The sequence below is a fragment of the Mus caroli genome, unplaced genomic scaffold (assembly GCF_978045245.1).
Source record: "Mus caroli unplaced genomic scaffold, Mus_caroli_1 scaffold_13, whole genome shotgun sequence".
NCBI lineage: Eukaryota > Metazoa > Chordata > Mammalia > Rodentia > Muridae > Mus > Mus caroli.
Window position 1 is genome coordinate 61,160,604 of NW_028227268.1, and position 19,512 is coordinate 61,180,115.

A 19,512-nucleotide genomic window follows, 5' to 3' on the forward strand; every position below is an offset into this window, starting at 1 on the left:
CTCTCAACCACACATAGGTACAAGTGCTCTTAACTAGTCCTGAGCTATGTCATTTTCAGAAACAAACAACAACACCCTTATATCTTAGTTAAAAGAAATTGTAAAGTTCTGGGTATTTTTATTTGTATGGTTTCATGGAGTCACTATTTGAGTTTTGTTGTGGTTGGTTGAAGATCAGTTTTGAGGTGAAAAACAAGATCTTAAGGATTCAGATATTTTATTGTTTTGGGGAGAGGGTGTTTTGCCTCAAGTATGCCTATGTATCACTATGTGCAGTGCCATCAGAGGCCAGAGGCTCTCCTAGAAGTGGAAGTCGCAGCTAGTTTTGTAAGCTGCCATGTGGATTCTGGGAATCAAACCTGGGTTCTTGGGAAAAGTAATCCCCTGGAGTATTTTAAAAGCTATTTGTTAAAACACTAAATCCAGTAACTTAGTGCTTAAAGATCTCCCTAATTCCTGAAAGAAAGTTCTCTTTTCCAGTTTCTGGCATATCATGGACCCTAAAAGGTACATCTTTTAAAAACAGTACAGGCTATTTTAAGGAATTTTCCTATTCCTTTTCTTTTTAAAGTCACATCACATTCATTCATTTGTGTTTGTGTATATGTAAAGGTGCTCGCATACCAGGAAGATCAGAGAACAAATGCCACTATATGGTCCCTGCTGAGCCATCTTACAGGCTCCATTTACTTATTTATTTATTTTTGTTTTTTGTTTGTTTTGAGTTATGAATCTTTGATGAAGATTGAAAGATACATCAGTTTATGGATATATCAGTAAGTCATTAGAACTCAGTTACTGTATCCATGTAGTAGCAGAATCATAGTAAGCTTACCTGTAGGGCCTATCTATACATGTCTAGCCATAGGTTCTTGGCCTAATAATGGTGCCAGGTATGGGTTTCATATTGTAGAGTGGGCCTTAAATCCAATCTGAGAGTGGTTGGTTACACCAGCATTGGCCTGACACTAGTACACCAGTGGGCATGTATTGCTAAGCCATTCGTTATTGCAGCTCATGGGGTTCATATTCATAGCTAGATGAGATTGGTAATTACTTTTCTCCTCAGTAGTGTGCATAGTCCCTTCCATCACTTGTAAAAGGCTAAACAGTGGGGATGAAGTTTCAAGTTGGTATTAGTTTGGTATCTACATGTTCTATGACTTGAATATATGGTGTCTTCAGGAAAAGCATCTTACTGTCAATTTTTGAAGGTAACCTAGAGCTTAATGAAGGCAAAAACCTTTGATGTTTGGGAGAGTCTGTGAGACCTAACTTGCCAACAACTCCAAAAGAAATAGCTAATTCCTGGTACTGGGCTTTTTGTTAGTCCGTGGTGTTGCCTTGTAGGGACATTGTTACCTCATTAGAGTAGCTCAATTTTAATTCTTAATGTGTATAGTTTTAGGAAGCTTCTATGGTAGTAGTTTTCCATGTTATTTTTTTCAAAAGGTCTTTGGTGGAACATATCCTTCACTATTTCCTTTTCTGCCCTACCCTCCCTATTCACACCAATTTAACTCTTCCTGTTACCATTATTCCTTTTTAATCCCTTATAACAGTGTGTTTTTTCTCACCCCTCCCCCACGACTCCGAAGAATCAGAGCTAACAACCATAAATGAGAGAAAGTATGCATGTGCTCTTTGTCTTTCTTGGTCTGGTTTACCTCATGGAGATTGTTCATTTCCTCCTCCATCCATTTACCTGCAAAATTCACTTTTCTTAATAGCCGAATAACATTCCCTTATGTAGATGCCCCACATTTTCATTGTTTGTTCAGCAGTTAGTGGACATGTAGGATGTTTCTTGCAGATCTATAAAACATTCCACCCATAGAGTACGTGTTCTTCCAAGCAGCCTGTGGAGCTTTCTCAAAAATAGATCATATAGTAGGACACAGAGCAGGTGTCAACAAATATAAGAAAATTGAAATCGCATCCTAATTCCCCATGGAATAAGCTGAATATCAACAATAGAAATGATAGGAAGTACACTGAGTCACAGTAGAATGAGAGGAGAAACTAAGAAGAAAGTCTTTAAATTCCTACAATTGAACTGCCAAAAATAAAACACAGCATACCAACATCTAGGAGGCACAATGAAGTCAGTGCTAAGAGGAAGGCTCAGAGCATCATGTGCCTATGGAAAAGTACTGGGAGATACTATCACTTTAATGGTGCATGGGAAGGCCTTAGAAAAACAAGAGCCATTAATAGCCCAAACAAGCAGACTGGAAGAGACTAAATCAGAGCTAAGAGCTGGAGAGAAGGCTGATGCTCACGACCAAAGTTAGAGCTGAAGTCAGAAACAAAGAATCAATGGAACAGAGTTGGCTCTTTAAAAAGATTGACACATCTTTAGCCAAGTTAACCAGGAGAGAGAGAGAGAGAGAGAGAGAGAGAGAGAGAGAGAGAGAGAGAGAGAGAGAGAGAGAGAGAGAAATATGAATCCAAATTAATAAAATTAGAGATTAAAAGGGAGACATTACAACAGACACTGAGGAAATTCAGAGATTCTTGAAGATATACTTTAAAAATGTATACTCCCCTGAACTGGAGAATCTAAAATAAATGGGTGACTTTCTAGAGCTGTTCAGCCAATACCAACGTTCAATCACTGTGAAGCAAATGATTTGCTTTCATCTTGCTAGCAAGTACTTGGTAGTAACAAACTGTGGAAGAGATGATCCGTTTTGGCATTAGTTTCATGGGGTTTGGTATATGGTTCTTAACTCTGTATTTAAATATCTCAAATGTTATTTATAAATGTAGATTTATAAAGATTTTTGAGCTTCAATGGTTATATGCAGATAGTTCAATCTGAGACTCTGGAAAAGAGACACAAAAAGAGATCATCACAAGTAAGAATCTTATCCAGACACTGGAAAAAATAATTGACCTAGGTTTTTCTGTACTGTGAACCACACACTGAAAGGACAACTTTACAGTGGAAGTTGTCCCAAAATAGCACTACACAGCAAACAGCACCCTGTTGTTAGAACACAGTCCACTTCAGTGATCCAAATTGCATTTTGGCTTTGAAGGTGTCGTCTTCTTCTCTTTTAGGTATAGAACAAGATGCAGTGAATACTTTTACCAAATATATATCTCCAGATGCTGCTAAGCCAATACCAATTACAGAAGCCATGAGAAACGACATCATTGGTGAGTAGTAATGGGGAGAAGAACTGATGAGTTTGCTTACTAGGAGATTTTTTTTTTATCTTTAATCACCATTATTATTGAAGTTTTTTTGTTTTTCTCTCTCTCTCTCTTTTTTTTTTTTTTCAGACAGGGTCTCACTATATAGTCCTGGCTGGCCTGTAACTCTATGAACAGAGGACTGGCCTTGTAGGGATCCATCTGCCTCTGTCTCCTGAATTTTGGGACAAAAGGCATGTGCCCCACACCCAGCCAAAAAGAAATACACTATTTTTATGTGTGTGTGATGTGTGTGTGTGTGCGTGTATGAATTGATGTGTATGACATGAGTGCAAGAGCTCATAGAAGCCAGAAGAGAGCATCAGGCTCCGAGAACTAGAGCAGTTGAGTGTGGTCATGTGAGTGCTACATACTGAACCCATGTCCTCTGCCAGAGCAACAAGTGCTCCTAACTTCTGGACCATCCCTCAGGTCCAAAGAGATTATGAGATTGTGGGGTGTGTGTGTGTGTGTGTGTGTGTGTGTGTGTGTGTGTGTGTGTACCATGTGCATGCAGGAGCCCACAAAAGTCAGAAGAGGGCATTTGATCCCTGGAACTGGAGTGACAGGCAATTGTGAGCCTCTGTGTGGATGCTGGGAACTAAACCTAGGTCATCTGCAAGAGCAGTAAGTGCTCTTAACTGCAGTACCAATCTTTAACCTCTCAAGGTACTTTTATCTGATTTTAGCTCACTTCTCTCTTGCATGTTGACTCAGAATCTTGGAGTGGGACCACTAATAGCAAAAATAACATTTTATTGACCAAAAAAAAAAACAAAAAAAAACAAAAAAAAAAAGCCGGGCGTCGTGGCGCACGCCTTTAATCCCAGCACTCGGGAGGCAGAGGCAGGCGGATTTCTGAGTTCGAGGCCAGCCTGGTCTACAGAGTGAGTTCCAGGACAGCCAAGGCTACACAGAGAAACCCTGTCTCGAAAAAACAAAACAAAACAAAACAAAAAAACATTTTATTGACTACTCTGTAAGACTTAGACAATATTCTGAGGACTTTCCATGTATTGAATAAGAATCTCTTCTTATAAATAAATACAGTTACACTTACTACTTTGTAAATAAGGAAGCTTGAAAATGAGAAAGCTTGAGAATAGGGAAGCTGGTGCTTTCAAGGACATGGCATATAGGGTTTGTTTGTGTTTTGTTTTGTTCTTGTTTTTGTTAGACTGGCAAACATCTTTTTTTTTAATGTATTTTCATAAAAATACATTATGGGCTGGGCAGTGGTGGTGGCGCACGCCTTTAATTCCAGCACTTGGGAGGCAAAGGCAGGTGGATTTCTGAGTTCGAGGCCAGCCTGGTCTACAGAGTGAGTTCCAGAACAGCCAGAAAAACCCTGTCTTGAAAAACAAAAACAAAACAAAACAAAACAAAACTAGGATAGAAAAAAATTGAAGAATTTCAGAGTTGTTAAGGCAAACATTTCAAGGATGTATTTCCATCATACATATGAGTGCATAGGCAAAGCTATGTCAACAGTTATATTTTCTCTGGCTCAAACTTTAAAGTTGTGGAGAAGAGGTACTAGAGAAAGGGCTAAGTGGGTAAGAGCACTTCCTTCTCTCCCAGAAGACCCCATTTCAGTTCTTAGTACCCTGTGACTTCAGCTCTGGGGGACCCTATGACCTGCACACATATAACACACACACACCACAGAAATAAAAAATACAAAAAGAAAACTCTTTTGGGACTGGAGAAATGGCTCAGTAGTTAAGAGGACTGCTCCTCTTTCAGAGGATGTGAGTTTAATTCCCAGTACCCACACAGTGAGTGGCTCACAGCCATTTGTAACTCCAGTTCTAGGCGGACTGATGCCCTCTCTAGCCTCAGTGGGCACCAGGAATGTATGTGGTGCACAAAAATAAATACAAGCAAAACACCTATTCACATAAAGTACATTGGTTTTTTGTTTTTGTTTTAAATGGGAGAAAGCTCCCAGCATAATAAGATCTAATCCCTCTTCTGGCATGCAGGTGTGAATGCATATAGAACACTCATATACATAAAATATATAAACAAGCCTTTAAAAAAGTTTATTGTAGGGCAGTGGTGGTGCATGCCTTTAATCCCAGCACTTGGGAGGCAGAGGCAGGTGGATTTCTGAGTTCGAGGCCAGCCTGGTCTACAGAGTGAGTTCCAGGACAGCCAGAGCTATACAGAGAAACCCTGTTTGTTGATTCATAAAATAAAGTTAAAAAAAAAAAACTAGGGGATAATCTGGGTGTGCCTGTGCATAACTCGAATTCCATTGTTGGGAGGTAGAAATGGGTGAAAGTATAGTTTTAGGGAGAGGGAAAGATGTTAAATGATGCTACTAAATAAGATGAACACTAAGAATTCAGAATTAAGAATTAGTAATAGTAGTGTAGATAAATTAATTTTAAGAGTCTTTAAAGAGCTGAACATGGTGGTGCATGCCTTAAATCCCAGCACTAAGTGAGCAGAGGCAGGCAAATCTCTGTGAGTTTAAGGCCAGCCTGGTCTACATAGTAAGTTCTAAGACAGCCAGAGCTACGTAGTGAGACCCTCATCTCAAAAGAAACGAGAAAGAATAAAGAATGAAGCAGGAAGTATTGAAAATTCTTATGAGCCAGCCATATTGCTATGAAGAGTGTGAAGTCAAGGAACAAGGCCTTTGGTTTTGTTTCTAAAGTGAGGTATTACAACCACAAAGTGTGTTATCACATTTCAACAGGATTGTGTGCTTAGCACCCTCTTGGCAGCTGATGAATAATGAGAGAGCACTGACATAAAAGCCTGAGGAGGCAGAAACAGTGGGATTTCAGAGCCGGAGTGGAAGGGTGCTCAGATAGGAGCAAGAAAGGTTCATGTGGGCTGGAGAGTGGCTTAGTGGGTAAGAGTACTTGGTGCTTTTGCAGAGAACCAGAGTTCAGTTCTCAGCACCCACATGGCTGTGCACAACTGTCTAACTCCTGTTCTAGGTGATCTGCACTCTCTCTGGCCTCCTTGAGCACCAGGCATGCACATAGTGCATATATAGACATGCAGGCAAAACACTCATACACATACAGTAATTAAGGAAGAAAGGAAAAAGAAAGAATAAAGGGTCATGTGAAGTGATAGGAACAAATGCACTCTGGGGTGGTGGAAGCCCATGTGACAGAAGAGGGTAATCTCATTGCTCTGGATTTTCAGTGAAGTAGGAAACAAAGTCCTCAGCAGAGAGAACAGAGGAGGTGCTAGATGCCTGAGGGGAAACATGCTGTAATAAGAAACATTTAGCTTCTCCTGCTATGCTTTGACAATTGGGAGACTGGTCTGTGACCCTGGATACATGGGGCCTTCCCTGTCAACAACCAGTTAATTATATGGTTCTCTGGCAGATGCTACTTGGATGTCATCTTTGTCAATTCAGTTCTGTCACCTGGAAATAGCCTCAGATTCTACAGGTTGAGGGCTTTGTCCCACAAGATTTTCTCTTCTAAGAAGGTTGCAGCCTACATTGCTGACTCTCATTTACTCTCCTTGGGTTTGATACATTTGCTAGAGCAACTTGCAGAATCTAGGAAAATAGTTACATTTTCTAATTTATTATAAAGGATATTTAGAAAGGATGCAAGTCCATAGTCGATGGAAAGCTATGTACAGGGCAAATTAGAGAAGGAACATGAAACTTTGTGCTTTTTCCACATGCATGCCACCCTCTGTATGGTCATTAATGTATAATTCCTCTTTCTCAGCCCTGTACATTAGGTTTTTTTTTTTTTTTCGAGACAGGGTTTCTCTGTATAGCCCTGGCTGTGCTGGAACTCACTTTGTAGACCAGGCTGGCCTCGAACTCAGAAATCCGCCTGCCTCTGCCTCCCGAGTGCTGGGATTAAAGGCGTGTGCCACCACGCCGGGCTATGTACATTAGGTTTTAATAGAGGTTTCATTGTGTGCGCATAGCTGAGTATGAGTATTGGCCAAGAGTATTGAGTACCTGGCCTTCAGTCCCCTTCCCTGGAAATCCTAACCCTCTCAATAGGCCATGGCCATGGGCCCCAAGTCATTCTGGTGACCAGACCCTTTCCTGAAGCTTTCTAGGTGTTCCTAAATACTGATTATCTTATAAGCATAGGATAAAGACTCTCGTAACTCCAGAGACTCCAAGAAGTTTACGGTCAGACTGCTAGGAAATTGTTCAAGGATGACACACATATCCATAGCACAGCTGAGCACTGTCTGGGGAGTGCTGAGTAAAGGGGTCAGGGTGTGACTGACCTTGGGCTTCCTGATAGGGGCTGAGCAGAGCTGGCCTTGATGGTTGCTTCAGGGTTTTTCTATGATGTATTTTAGGTAGCTTTCTTCATAACACTCACTTCTAAATGTTTAAATCCATAGTTCATTAGGTTACATAGTCTTAGAAGTAGTGTGCTGAATAAAAATATTTTATTTTTCCAGAGGCAGGGGTAGGTGGATTTCTATAAATCTGCGGCTAGTCTGGTCTTCAAAGAATTACAGCTAGCCAGGATTACATAATGCTTGTCTCCCCCCTAAAAGCTAATATAGAAACTATCAAATTGCCTACGCTGTGTGTGCTCCTGTTAGGGGTATAAGTTTTCCTCTGCCCTAGCTTGCTTAAGCATATGCTATTAAATAATTACTATGTGTATAAATATATATGCATATTATATATTATCTATAATTTCTGTAGCATTATATATACACACATAAATGCATATGTGTATACGTCTACACATATTACATATATATAATTTCTGAAGCAGTTTTGTGTTGATTTTTTTGTCTGCTGTCTGCTTCATTTGATAACTCACAAGTTTATGTATCTCTTCATAATAGCCATTTTTTTTTTGTTGTTGTTGTTATTTTGGGGGGGGGGGTTCGAGACAGGGTTTCTCTGTGTAGTCCTGGCTGTCCTGGTACTCACTTTGCAGACCAGGTTGGCCTCGAACTCAGAAATCCGCCTGCCTCTGCCTCCCAAATGCTGGGATTAAAGACGTGTGCCACCACGTCCGGCGTTATTTTTTTAAATAGAAGAAAGCAGGTTGATGACCTGGGTAATGTTAAGAGTGCTGCCCACCTCTGTTCTTTTGGAATCTCTGTCATGTTCTTAGTTCAGTTTTTATTTGGGATGTAGGCCATTCATTGATGCTAAACTTTTAATTGTCATACATGTCCTGACTTTTAAAGAAGATTTTATTATTTTAAACTATGTGTGTATACATATATCTGTGTGTGGGTATGTACATTTGAGTTCAGGTTCTTGTTCCCTGGAGCTGGGATTATATGTGGTTATGATCGAGCTGACATGGGCGCTGGGAACCATACTTGAGTCCTCTGTTAACCCCTGGTCCATTTCTACTCCTAGGCCCATTTGTTTTATTTGCCTTTTCATTCTGTTTTTGGAGCAATTTATTTATTTATTTATTTTAAATATTTATTTATTTATTTATTTAATGTAAGTACACTGTAGCTGTCCTCAAACGCACCAGAAGAGGGCATCAGATCTCATTACGGGTGGTTGTGAGCCACCATGTGGTTGCTGGGATTTGAACTTCGGACCTTCGGAAGAGCAGTCGGGTGCTCTTACCCACTGAGCCATCTCACCAGCCCGGAGCAATTTAATGTATAGAAATGCTTGTCTTGTTCAGTGTTTTGATCGGTTTCCCATATGCATATCTCATAAGATTTTTCTGGTCCCAAGATGGTACCTATGTTTTCTTTTCGTTCTTTTATTTAGATATTTAGTTACTTATTTTGGGCGTTGGTACATGTGTCACAGTAGAGGTTGGATGACAATCTGTGGGAATTGGTTCTCTTCTCTCACCACATGGGTATTGAACTTGAGTCATCATCAGGTTTGGCAGCAAGCATTACTGAGCCATCTTGCCAGCCCTTTTAGTTCCACTGGAAACCTCATGTGTATGCCCTATTATTTCCCAATTTTATTTAAAGTGGGTATAGCTTGAATTTAGTGGAAATTCAATTGCTATTTTTTTCACAGCAAAGATTTGTGGAGAAGATGGACAGGTGGATCCCAACTGTTTCGTTCTGGCACAGGCTGTAGTCTTTAGTGCAATGGAGCAAGAGTAAGTTCATACTCTCACATTAGCATTCCTGGGGATTCTAGCTCCTGGTTGGAAAATGGACTTTACTCAACTAAAAACACTGCACTTGGATAAAGTCATTGGGGTGATTGAGACTGTGGTATATGACTTAGGATTTCCTAGTTTAGTAATGCATGTCTTCAAATGGACATCTGATTTGTTCATGCTTTGAATTTATGCTCTATAACTAAATAACAATAAACTGTCTCCAGACTTTTTAAGATTACTGTTGTGTGCCTTTAAAAATCTATATGTTCATTTTTTACTTGGTATTTATTACATGTTTTTGTAAGGGGCCACAAGTAGATAGAAATCTGCCTTGAAGGAAGTTACAGCTTAATAAAAGAAAGAGGCCATGCTTTTTGGTTACTGTAACACAAGGTAGTACATGTTAACCATCAGAAGAAAGCTACAAACTCACTGAGAGATGGCTTACAGCTGAAAGGAGTCAGGAGCAGCACCTTGGGAAATACGGTAGCCTTGACCTAAGCCTGTAAGATTTTATGGGAATAAAGCCAGGCTGTGATGGTGTATGCCTTTAATCCCAGCACTGGTCTACAGAATGAGTTCCAGGATAGCCAGGGATACAGGAGAAATCCTGTCTTGAAAAAACATATTTGAAAAAAGATTGACTAGGAATAGTTTTGGAAAGAGTATTTTTTTTCCAGTTATGCTCTTTCCTTGATCCTTCCCTCAAATATTTTCTTTTTGTTCACGTGCAGGCACTTTAGTGAGTTTCTGCGAAGTCACCATTTCTGTAAATACCAGATTGAAGTGCTGACCAGTGGGACTGTTTACCTGGCTGATATTCTCTTCTGTGAGTCAGCCCTCTTTTATTTTTCTGAGGTAAATTCTGTGTTTTCTTTTATATTCTTCTAGAGCATTCCAGCTCCATGCTGGGACCCTGTCTGAAGAAAATGACATAAAAGAGATAATTCATTCGCAAAATGATTGTTTTAGGTTGTACTTAATGGCAAGAGTATGTCAATGGCATATTTATCAGATTAAAGAGGAAACTCATAAAATAACCCTAATTTTTAAAAAGTACTTTAGCTACACTATAAGAAAATACAATATAAAAGACAGTTTGAATGGTTTTAAAGCCATAAAATTGAAGGCTGGGATGTAGCTCAGTTGGCAGAATATTTGCCTAGTGTGCATGAAGCTCTGAGATCAGTCCCTGTCACTATGTGAAACTGGGCATGGTGGTGCAAACCTGTAATTCCAGCATTATTGAGGTGGAGGCAAGAGGATCAAAAATTTAAGGTTATCCATTCTTTGCTACATAATGACTTTGAGGACAACCTGGACCACCTCAAAAATAAATAGGAGCTGGGGAGACGGCTCAGTAGCCAAGTGTGTGCTGCACCAGCGTGAGGACCTGAGTTCAGATCCATGGAATCCATGGGGGATGTCGGCATGGCCACACCCATCAGTTTGCTCAGTATTGGGAAGTGGAGAGGCTCTTTGGAGCCTTGACAAGTTATCTAGACAGTTCACCACTGAGCTTCAAGCTTGGTAAGAGACCATGTGTCAAAAAATAAGATAGAGTGCAATAAAGGCTCACATCTGCTATCAGTCTCTGGCCTATTCACAGGTGAACACAGGTTTTCCTGCATGCACTTCATATACACGCTGAATAAAGTCTTTTTAAAAAGGTTTTATTGCCACAAATAAAACACACATAATAGTGAGCTTCATTATGACAGATTCATAGATTATAATGTATTTTGATTATATTCACACAAATACCTTGTTATTTATCCTTCTCCTAATTCCCTTCATTTCTCAACTGTCCCTTCCTTCCTTCCTTCCTTTTTTTTTTTTTTTTTGGTGAATGTGTGTCTGTCCCCCAGTGAGTTTCATTAGGATTGTTTGCAAAAGCATGGACACCTTACCATCAACTTTACCAGTGAAGAAGATGTCTCTCCCTCCCCCATCCATCATTAACTTTGTGTAAAGCTTTAAGGAGTTACATAGCCCTGTGAACCGTCCCCTTCCACAAGGTTGTTGATGGGCCTAGTTTATGGAAATCTTTGCAGGTAGTCACAGCTGCTGTGAGTTCAGTAGGGGAACAGCCACAGTGTTGTACATTACTCATCTCCTTCCAGCTCTTAAATTCCTAATTCTTTCTGATTCTTCCTCCATGATATTCCTTGAGCCATGGAGTAGTGATACAGATGCCCCATTTATAGTTGCACATTCAGTAGTTATTTATGGGATCTCTGCAGTCACCAGTAATCACTGCAAAAAGAAGGCGGACATGGTATTGTGTATCTTTAATCCTACCACTGGAGAGGCAGAGGCAGGAGGATCTCTGTGAGTGCAAAGATAGCCTGATGTACAAATAATGAGTTCTAGGCCAACCAAAGCTACACAAAGAGACTTTCAAAAAAACCCAAACAAACAAACAAACAAAAAAACCAACTCTCATTAAAAGTGACAATAGCAGACTGGAGAGATGGCTCAGCAGTTAAGAGCACTGATTGCTCTTCCAAAGGTCCCGAGTTCAAATCCCAGCAATTACATGGTGGCTCACAACCATCCATAATGAGATCTGACTCCCTCTTCCGGTGTGTCTGAAGACAGCTACAGTGTACTTACATAATAATAATAAATAAATCTTTGAAAAAAAGTGACAATAGCTCTGTTCTGTATGTATGAACATGTTATTTAGAAGGCACATCATATCCATTTAGCAAAACAATAGCAATAGTTTCTTCACTGGGGCTTCTGACCTCAGCCATGACCTTTTGATTGGGTTTAAAGTAACAATGTGGATTCCTTCCTTTGAAGTGGGTATCAAATATAACCAGGAAACAATTGGTTAGCTCCATAACAGACTTGCTACTGTGGTACCAGTGGGCTCATTTTGCCTGGCTGGTCAGAAGTATTGGAGGCTATAGCAATATAACAATTCTTCCCCAGCACAGTTGATGGTACCTTCCAACTTATAAGGGCTAACTAGCAGGGAAGAAACATCCATTCCACTTCCTGCTTGATTTCTTTATATCATGTGACCAAAGTGATTTCTTCAGCAGTGGGGTCTTACCATCTAGTACTGGTGAGCAAGCAGCTACAATGGCAATTGCCTGTATTATGTTGAGGGCCTCGGGTGGGGGGGTGTCTCTCTACACAACAGCTTACAGGAAGATAGCCCACTATGGCACTTAGATTTGGTTTAATAACCTTGGCTTCTGGGAGCAGCATTATCCACCCACAGCAGGTAAGGCATACAGCTTTATATAACCGCTTATTAGATTTTAGCAAATGAAACTATTTGTGTTGCAAAACAAGTGACTATGATAAAGATTGCTGTGGTGGGTTCTGTTCTAACCGTTAGGAGGTTCTAGGTTCACAGTTCACAACATCACTTGGCAAAATAGCAACCTAGATGCTTGAACTGTGCCTTTTTTGCAAAAGTACACTAAAAGTCAACTTGGTTTTCATTGTTTTCCCTTTTAACCATACTTGAAATGAGTATTTGTTCATATTGTCCTCATGGAGTGTCCATGCATTCTTACAGAATGATAGCTGTGACTGGGTGTAAAAGAATTAGTTCAGTTAGCTCACTGTCATTACTGGTGAGGGAGTATGAGCCCAAATTTGTCTGAGTTTTGCTCTGGTGCACTGAAGTTTGCATCTCCTGGTACAGGGTGTGGGGTTTTGTTGTCATTCTTTTTATTCCCCTCTCCCCTGAAAGAATTTTTAAACTTGTCTACTTCAGGTTTCTACATGTAGCTGGAAGGTGTGGAGTGCAGGGGATCCTTTTGACTTTATTGCTAACAACATAGAAATTATAGGTCACGAGAGAACTGCTTCTTGTCTTACTCTTTTGTGTTTTTCTTCCTAGTACATGGAAAAAGAAGATGCAGTGAATATCTTACAATTCTGGTTAGCAGCGGATAATTTCCAGTCTCAGCTTGCTGCCAAAAAGGGCCAGTATGATGGACAGGAAGCTCAGAATGATGCCATGATTTTATATGACAAGTGAGTTGTTCTGAGCATTCACTATATGCACTGGATGATAACTTTGAACAAAGTCCATTTCTGCTGTCAGTGAGTCCACAAGACAGCATAAAAGCTGACTTGGATGGGATAGATACAGAGCTCTCCAGTCGGAGAACAAAAGTTCCTACTGAGGAAATTATTGTGTTTTTATAGTTAGCAGGACCAAGGTGTGGTACTCAGAAGGGTTTCACAGACAGAAACTTGGTTTAGATCCTTAAGAATAAATTGAAGGTCTGGAGAGATTGCTTAGCGAAGGTGGGTACTCTTCCAGGAGTCCTGAGTTCAACTCTCAGCAAAAATAGCATACTCATATACAATTAGAAGAGGAGGAGGAAGAAGAAGAGGAGGCAGTGGCGACGGCGGCTTGGGGACAAGGCTGGGGGTTGATTAAAAGTCCTGCTTTGGGGCTGGATAACTCAGCTGCTAAGAGTACTGCTGGTCTTCAAGAGGACCGCGGTTCCATCTTTAAAAAAAAAAAAGAAAAAGAAAAAGAAACCCTGCCTCAAAAAAGAAAGAAAGTGAGCCATCAAGGAAGACTCCTCCCAGCATCAACCTGTGGCTCCCACACATGTAGGTACACATATGCATAATCACTTGCACATATACATGTGATTGTGCATGCATATATACACGAAAAGAGCAAAAAAAAGAACCAATGGGAGTTATCCAGACAAGTGGGGAAATGCAGCATTTAGCGAGGACCAAGATGGAAAGAGGGCTTGCAGAACCCAGCCGAAGAGCCTGTCTTAGGAACCAGCATCGTCCCTAGTATAAGGACAAGGAAAGAGGACTTGTATTTGGGTAATAAAAACGTTTCTAGAACACAATAGGACGTACACTAAAATAACTGGAACACATTGGAAAGGGTGTAGATGTATCATACCTTTAACCTGCTGTGATAATAAATAGTGGAGGGTGGGGGTTGTTGTTGTTTTTTTCTTTCAGTAATTTTTGCGTTTTGTCTTTGGTGCTAGGAATTGAACCCATGGCCTTGTACACGCTAAGCATGTCCTTTACCTCTGGACTATACCAGCCAATTTCTCAGTAGTTTTCACCAAAGACAAGAAGTTGGAAAAAAAAAAATCTGACTATAAATATAATTAAAACATCTGCTCAGGCAAATGATAAGACTGTAGCCAGCTCTGTCACCATAGTCCTGTTCCCTGACTAAATTCAATTTATTCTTTACACTTGTGTTTTTCTTTTTTGTGAGGAAATTTGTTGTTTGTATCCATAGACAAATTAAAAGGGTTGACTTGGGGATTAAAAGAATTCCTCAGGCCTGGTGGCTGGAGAGGTGACTCCGAAACTAAGAGCATTTATTCTTCAGAGATCTCAATTCCTGCTTCCATCACCGTGTTAGGCACCTCAGAACCGTGTGTAACTCCCGTCTCTAGGGGATGGCTCAAGGGGCCTGTACATACATTTTGCTCATTCAAACAGACAACACATGCACACATTAAAAAATAATAAAAGCAAGAACTCTTTGATGCCATTGAAAAGAGCAGGAATGTCTAGACCAGTGGATGCTAAACATGAGACTGCAGATTTGTGTCAAGCTGTCTGCATAATGTTCATCTACAAGGGACTGGAGAGACATCTCAATGGTTAAGAGCAACGGTTGCTCTTCTGAGTTCAGGTCCCAGCACCCACATTTTGGTTCACAACGATCTATAACTGCTGTTCCAGGGGATACAAGGACCAGGCACCCACATTGTGCACAGACATTTGCAGGCAAAACACCCAAACATGTAAATAAGATTAATCTTTAAAAAAAAAAAAAAATTCATCTAGGACCTTGTTTAAAATTTGCTTCCAGTCCTGTGTTTTAGATTCTGGTTCAACAGGTTTGAAGGGGAGACTTGGGAATGCTTATTCCTTTGAAAACATTCTAGATAACTCTGATGAATAACCAGATTAAGCATCTCATCTGATTTTTCTGTTTTGAAGGTAGAGAACTAAGTCCTGTGGAGAACATTGTTTCCCAAAGTCAGTCAGAGGGCAGGGGGTAGTGGAACTCTAACAGATCTAGTTCTTCCTGTTTAGCCCAGTGCTCACCCTGCTGTGCTGGGTTAGTGGGAGGTATTGGGTAAAGAGAGTGATGGCTGTTGCAATGGGAAGAATGCATATTTGAAGCTTGATCTGGGTGCCTGGAAGTTAAACTCATTTGAGAATACTTGTTAACTCCTTGCCTGTAGCACAGGAGATATGGAAAGGCTGATGAAGAGAGAACAGTTTGTGTTCTACTGGGGTAGAACAGTGGCCCTGGGCCCCACCCAGTCCAGGCTGGAGCACAGTAACTGCTCAGAGCAGGCCTGCTTTCACCTTGGAAGTCATTCTTCCAAGACTATGTCCTATGGGTGCTGCTATTTTGTTCGTTGGTTGTTGGGTTGGACTTTCTTGTTTCCTGCTTGTTTATCCTTCTGTTTCCTGTACGTATCACTATCCTTTCCATGTGTCTGTCACAGATGGAGGCAGAGAGCTGTAAAGTATGTGGAAGTTTTCTTTCCCTGCTTTTATTGCATTTTTTTTTTTGGGGGGGGGGTTCGAGACAGGGTTTCTCTGTATAGCCCTGGCTGTCCTGGAACTCACTCTGTAGACCAGGCTGGCCTCGAACTCAGAAATCCGCCTGCCTCAGCCTCCCAAGTGCTGGGATTAAAGGCGTGCGCCACCACGCCCGGCTTTTATTGCATTTTTGTATGCATAATCAAAGTACCAAACACTAGTTGCACTGTATCCCATTACGTTCAGATTCTTTGGGGTTCTCATCCACTACTTTTTCCTTTCTGCTCTAAATCATTAGCAGGTCCTCTGAGTTAACTCCAGTTAAATCCATCAGCCTCACCTTTAGTTCGTTTTGGATTCCCATGTGTTTATTACAATGCTAGGTGTGGTGGTGTGTTTCAGTATTATCTTGTGCACAAGTCTTTGTTACTCTTTTCAGGGAAAATGATAGAGTCTTAGCTAAGAAATTTTGTTACAAACTCCTATTTAGATCCTAGAGAGAAAACAGGTGTCCATTGAGTATGTGTGGCTGGTTGGTTTCTTTGCTTCTGTGTAACCTGTCTCACAACTCAAGGACCTGCAGAGCTGGCTAGGTAGGAACTGAAGATGTTTGGAAGACAGCTGAAAAGTAGCAGGTTTTCTAGAGGGCATGAGAATCAGCAAAAGGGTACACAGTAGCACTTTCCTTCCCTGGTCCTGCAGTTGAAGGTCTGGAGTGGAGTCACTCAGCCCCAGTAAGAGTGTCTGTAAGAGGAGACAGCTGTTTCATCTTGTGTGTAATTTGGTTATACTTCGAATCTTTTGCATAGGTACTTTTCCCTCCAAGCCACACACCCCCTTGGATTTGATGATGTTGTACGATTAGAAATTGAATCTAATATCTGCAGGGAAGGTGGACCACTTCCTAATTGTTTCACAACTCCATTACGTCAGGCCTGGACAACCATGGAGAAGGTAACCAAGATCTTCAAATGTTAAACTATGAGAAGTTTTATTTGTGGAACTCTGAAAATAAAATGTATTACAACTGTGGGAAGTTGAAACAGTACAGCACAGTGATTAAGAGCAGAGACTTGAGTCTTGACTGGGTGTGTATTAACCTTACTTTTGTAGGCTAAACCAGCCCAGGCTGTTACTGAACGTCTAATACCATTTCCTCATCGGTAAAATAGAAATAACATCAAAGTTATACAGTATTAAAATAAAGTAATGGTATAAAATGCTTATTATCTTAATGACCATCACATTAAAAATACTGTTATTAGCTATAGTAGCAGTATGAGACAAAGTTAATTTCTGAATAATTGACAAATATCTATTGATCCTCAAGATTGAAACATTGATGATTCTAAAATGCCATGCACAAAAATACTGAATGTATATAGATGCTTGGAAGGTAACTCAGTCAGGCTTGTTAGTATCCTCAGGAATTCCATTTCCTTCCCTTCCTTCCTTCTTCTTCCTTCCTTCCTTCCTTCCTTCCTTCCTTCCTTCCTTCCTCCCTCCCTCCCTCTCTCTCCCTCTCCCTCCCCACCCCTTTCTTTTTCTTTCTTTCTTTCTTTCTTTCTTTCTTTCTTTCTTTCTTTCTTTCTTTCTTTCTTAATTTTTTTGTTGTTGTTGGTTTTTTGAGACAGTTTTACTGTATAGCCCTGGCTGTCCTGGAACTCACAGAAATTCACCTGCCTCTGCCTCCCTTAGTGCTGGGATCAAAGGTGTACGCTGCCACTACCACCTCCTGACCCTTAGTAATTTCTCAAGAAACCAGGTATGGAGAGGTAGCCTCTATAATCCTAGTGCTGAGGACCCAGGAACAGGAGGTTCAAAGGTGTGCGCCACCATGCCCGGCCCTGCTCACTTTTATAATTTTCATCAATTTCTCTCATAAATGACTAATGGGGCTTTTGACCTCTGGAACTTAGGTCTATAAAAAGATATTTTAGGCCAGGCATGGTGGCACACGCCTTTAATCCCAGCACTCGGGAGGCAGAGGCAGGTGGATTTCTGAGTTCGAGGCCAGCCTGGTCTACAAAGTGAGTTCCAGGACAACCAGGACTATACAGAGAAATCCTATCTCGAAAAACCAAAAAATAAAAATTAAAAAAAAAGATATTTTAATTACAGACAGACATACCAACAGTTGTTACAAGTGCTGTAAAGGAAGTCTGTAATGGGAAACGATAAATGAGTACTTATTCAGCACCATTAATAATTCTTAAGTGACCATAAAGACATACTTTAGTTGGCATTTATTCAGCAAGTGCCATTAGTTAATTGGAAACAGATAAGAAAACCAGCACCAGAAAGCTTGTGTGGATACAGATAATCTACAACCAGCAATATAAATTGAAAACATCCCTTTGGTAGGTACATTCGCCATATATCTCAAGGTTAAAATTAAACTTAGCAATCTCATTCATTGTAATTTTTAAAATATTTCTTTTTAGTTTCAAGTCTGTGTTTGGGTTTGTATACCTGGGTGAAGACACCGATCGAGGCTGGAGGTGTTCTATCCCTGGAGCTTGAGCTACAGGTGGTTGTGAGCCACCTGACGTGGGTTCTGCCAACCAAACTCAGGGCCTCTTCAGTCAGTTCAAACTCTTAACCACTGAGCCGTCTCTTCAGCCCGCATGCCTTATTATTCATCTTAGGGAAGTCAATTCAGAATTAAAATCAGTATGTGGTAAAGACTACCAACTATTTCCTCTCACTATGTAATGTCCATGAAAAGTGTGGGCGGGCAACAACACTTGATTTTAGTGGCAGTGAAAACTGTACAAAAGGCTAGAAGTGTAACAGAGAGAAGTAGAAATGATGGTGATGTCACTGTTGGTGATAGGCTTGTAGGTAAAGCTATTCAAAGAAACTTTACTAGATGTATTTGATTTTCGTCTTTAAAATGTTGTTCCTCTTTCAGGTCTTTTTGCCTGGTTTTCTGTCCAGCAATCTTTATTACAAATATTTGAATGATCTCATCCATTCAGTTCGAGGAGATGAATTTCTTGGAGGGAATGTTTCTCTGGCTGCTCACGGCTCTGTCTGCCTTCCTGAGGAGTCTCACTCAGGTGGTTCTGATGGCTCCACTGCTCAGGTATTAGCCAATGTCACTCTATTAGTGGGATGGGAGGCATAGAGAGCCTCTCCTCCAGATGCCAGCAGCAGATCCCATTCGTATGTTTTAAGTAGTAGATAGAAAATAAAATCAGCTTATTTGTAAACTCTAGTCAGACTGTCAGTAGTAATTAGGCTTCTACTATATTGTAAAATATTATGTTCTGTCATAAAAGCTGTTCATCAGTTGGACAACATGCCTTTTTGTTTTAGTGACAAAGTATGTGTGTGTACATGCTCAAAAGTACAGAGGACAGGCCAGCCTTGGATGTTACTCCTCAGACATTATTCACCTTGGTTTTTGACATAGGGTCTCTCTCACTGGCCCTGGACTTAACATTAGGTTAGGTTGGCTGACCAGCAAGGCCCAGGAATCTGCCAGCCTCTACCTCCCCAGTTGCCACTCTTGCATGGCTTTTGGATTGACCTGACTCTGTTGACAGTGACATATACAGAGAAGCTGGGTTAGATGGGCTGTGAACTTTGATGGAGATGCATTAGCAGCCCAGACATTCATCATCTCTATTATACACAGCGAAATAAGCAGGTGGATTTTTTATATACAGCTGAGTCTCAGTACAGGGGCCTCCGTAGGGTAGCAGTC

General features: G+C 40.7%; 1 protein-coding gene across 2 annotated transcripts in view; it reads left to right on the forward strand.

The window, feature by feature from the left end:
• Positions 1 to 19,512, forward strand: part of Akap10 (A-kinase anchoring protein 10) — a 61,691-nt gene that overhangs the window by 17,256 nt on the left and 24,923 nt on the right. For both annotated transcript variants that reach the window (XM_021177654.3, XM_085829941.1), the window contains exons 5-10: positions 3,067 to 3,165; positions 9,182 to 9,266; positions 10,007 to 10,130; positions 13,138 to 13,274; positions 16,610 to 16,754; positions 18,715 to 18,888. In XM_021177654.3, coding sequence (XP_021033313.1) covers positions 3,067 to 3,165; positions 9,182 to 9,266; positions 10,007 to 10,130; positions 13,138 to 13,274; positions 16,610 to 16,754; positions 18,715 to 18,888 — 764 coding nt within the window. The remainder of the gene's footprint in view (positions 1 to 3,066; positions 3,166 to 9,181; positions 9,267 to 10,006; positions 10,131 to 13,137; positions 13,275 to 16,609; positions 16,755 to 18,714; positions 18,889 to 19,512) is intronic.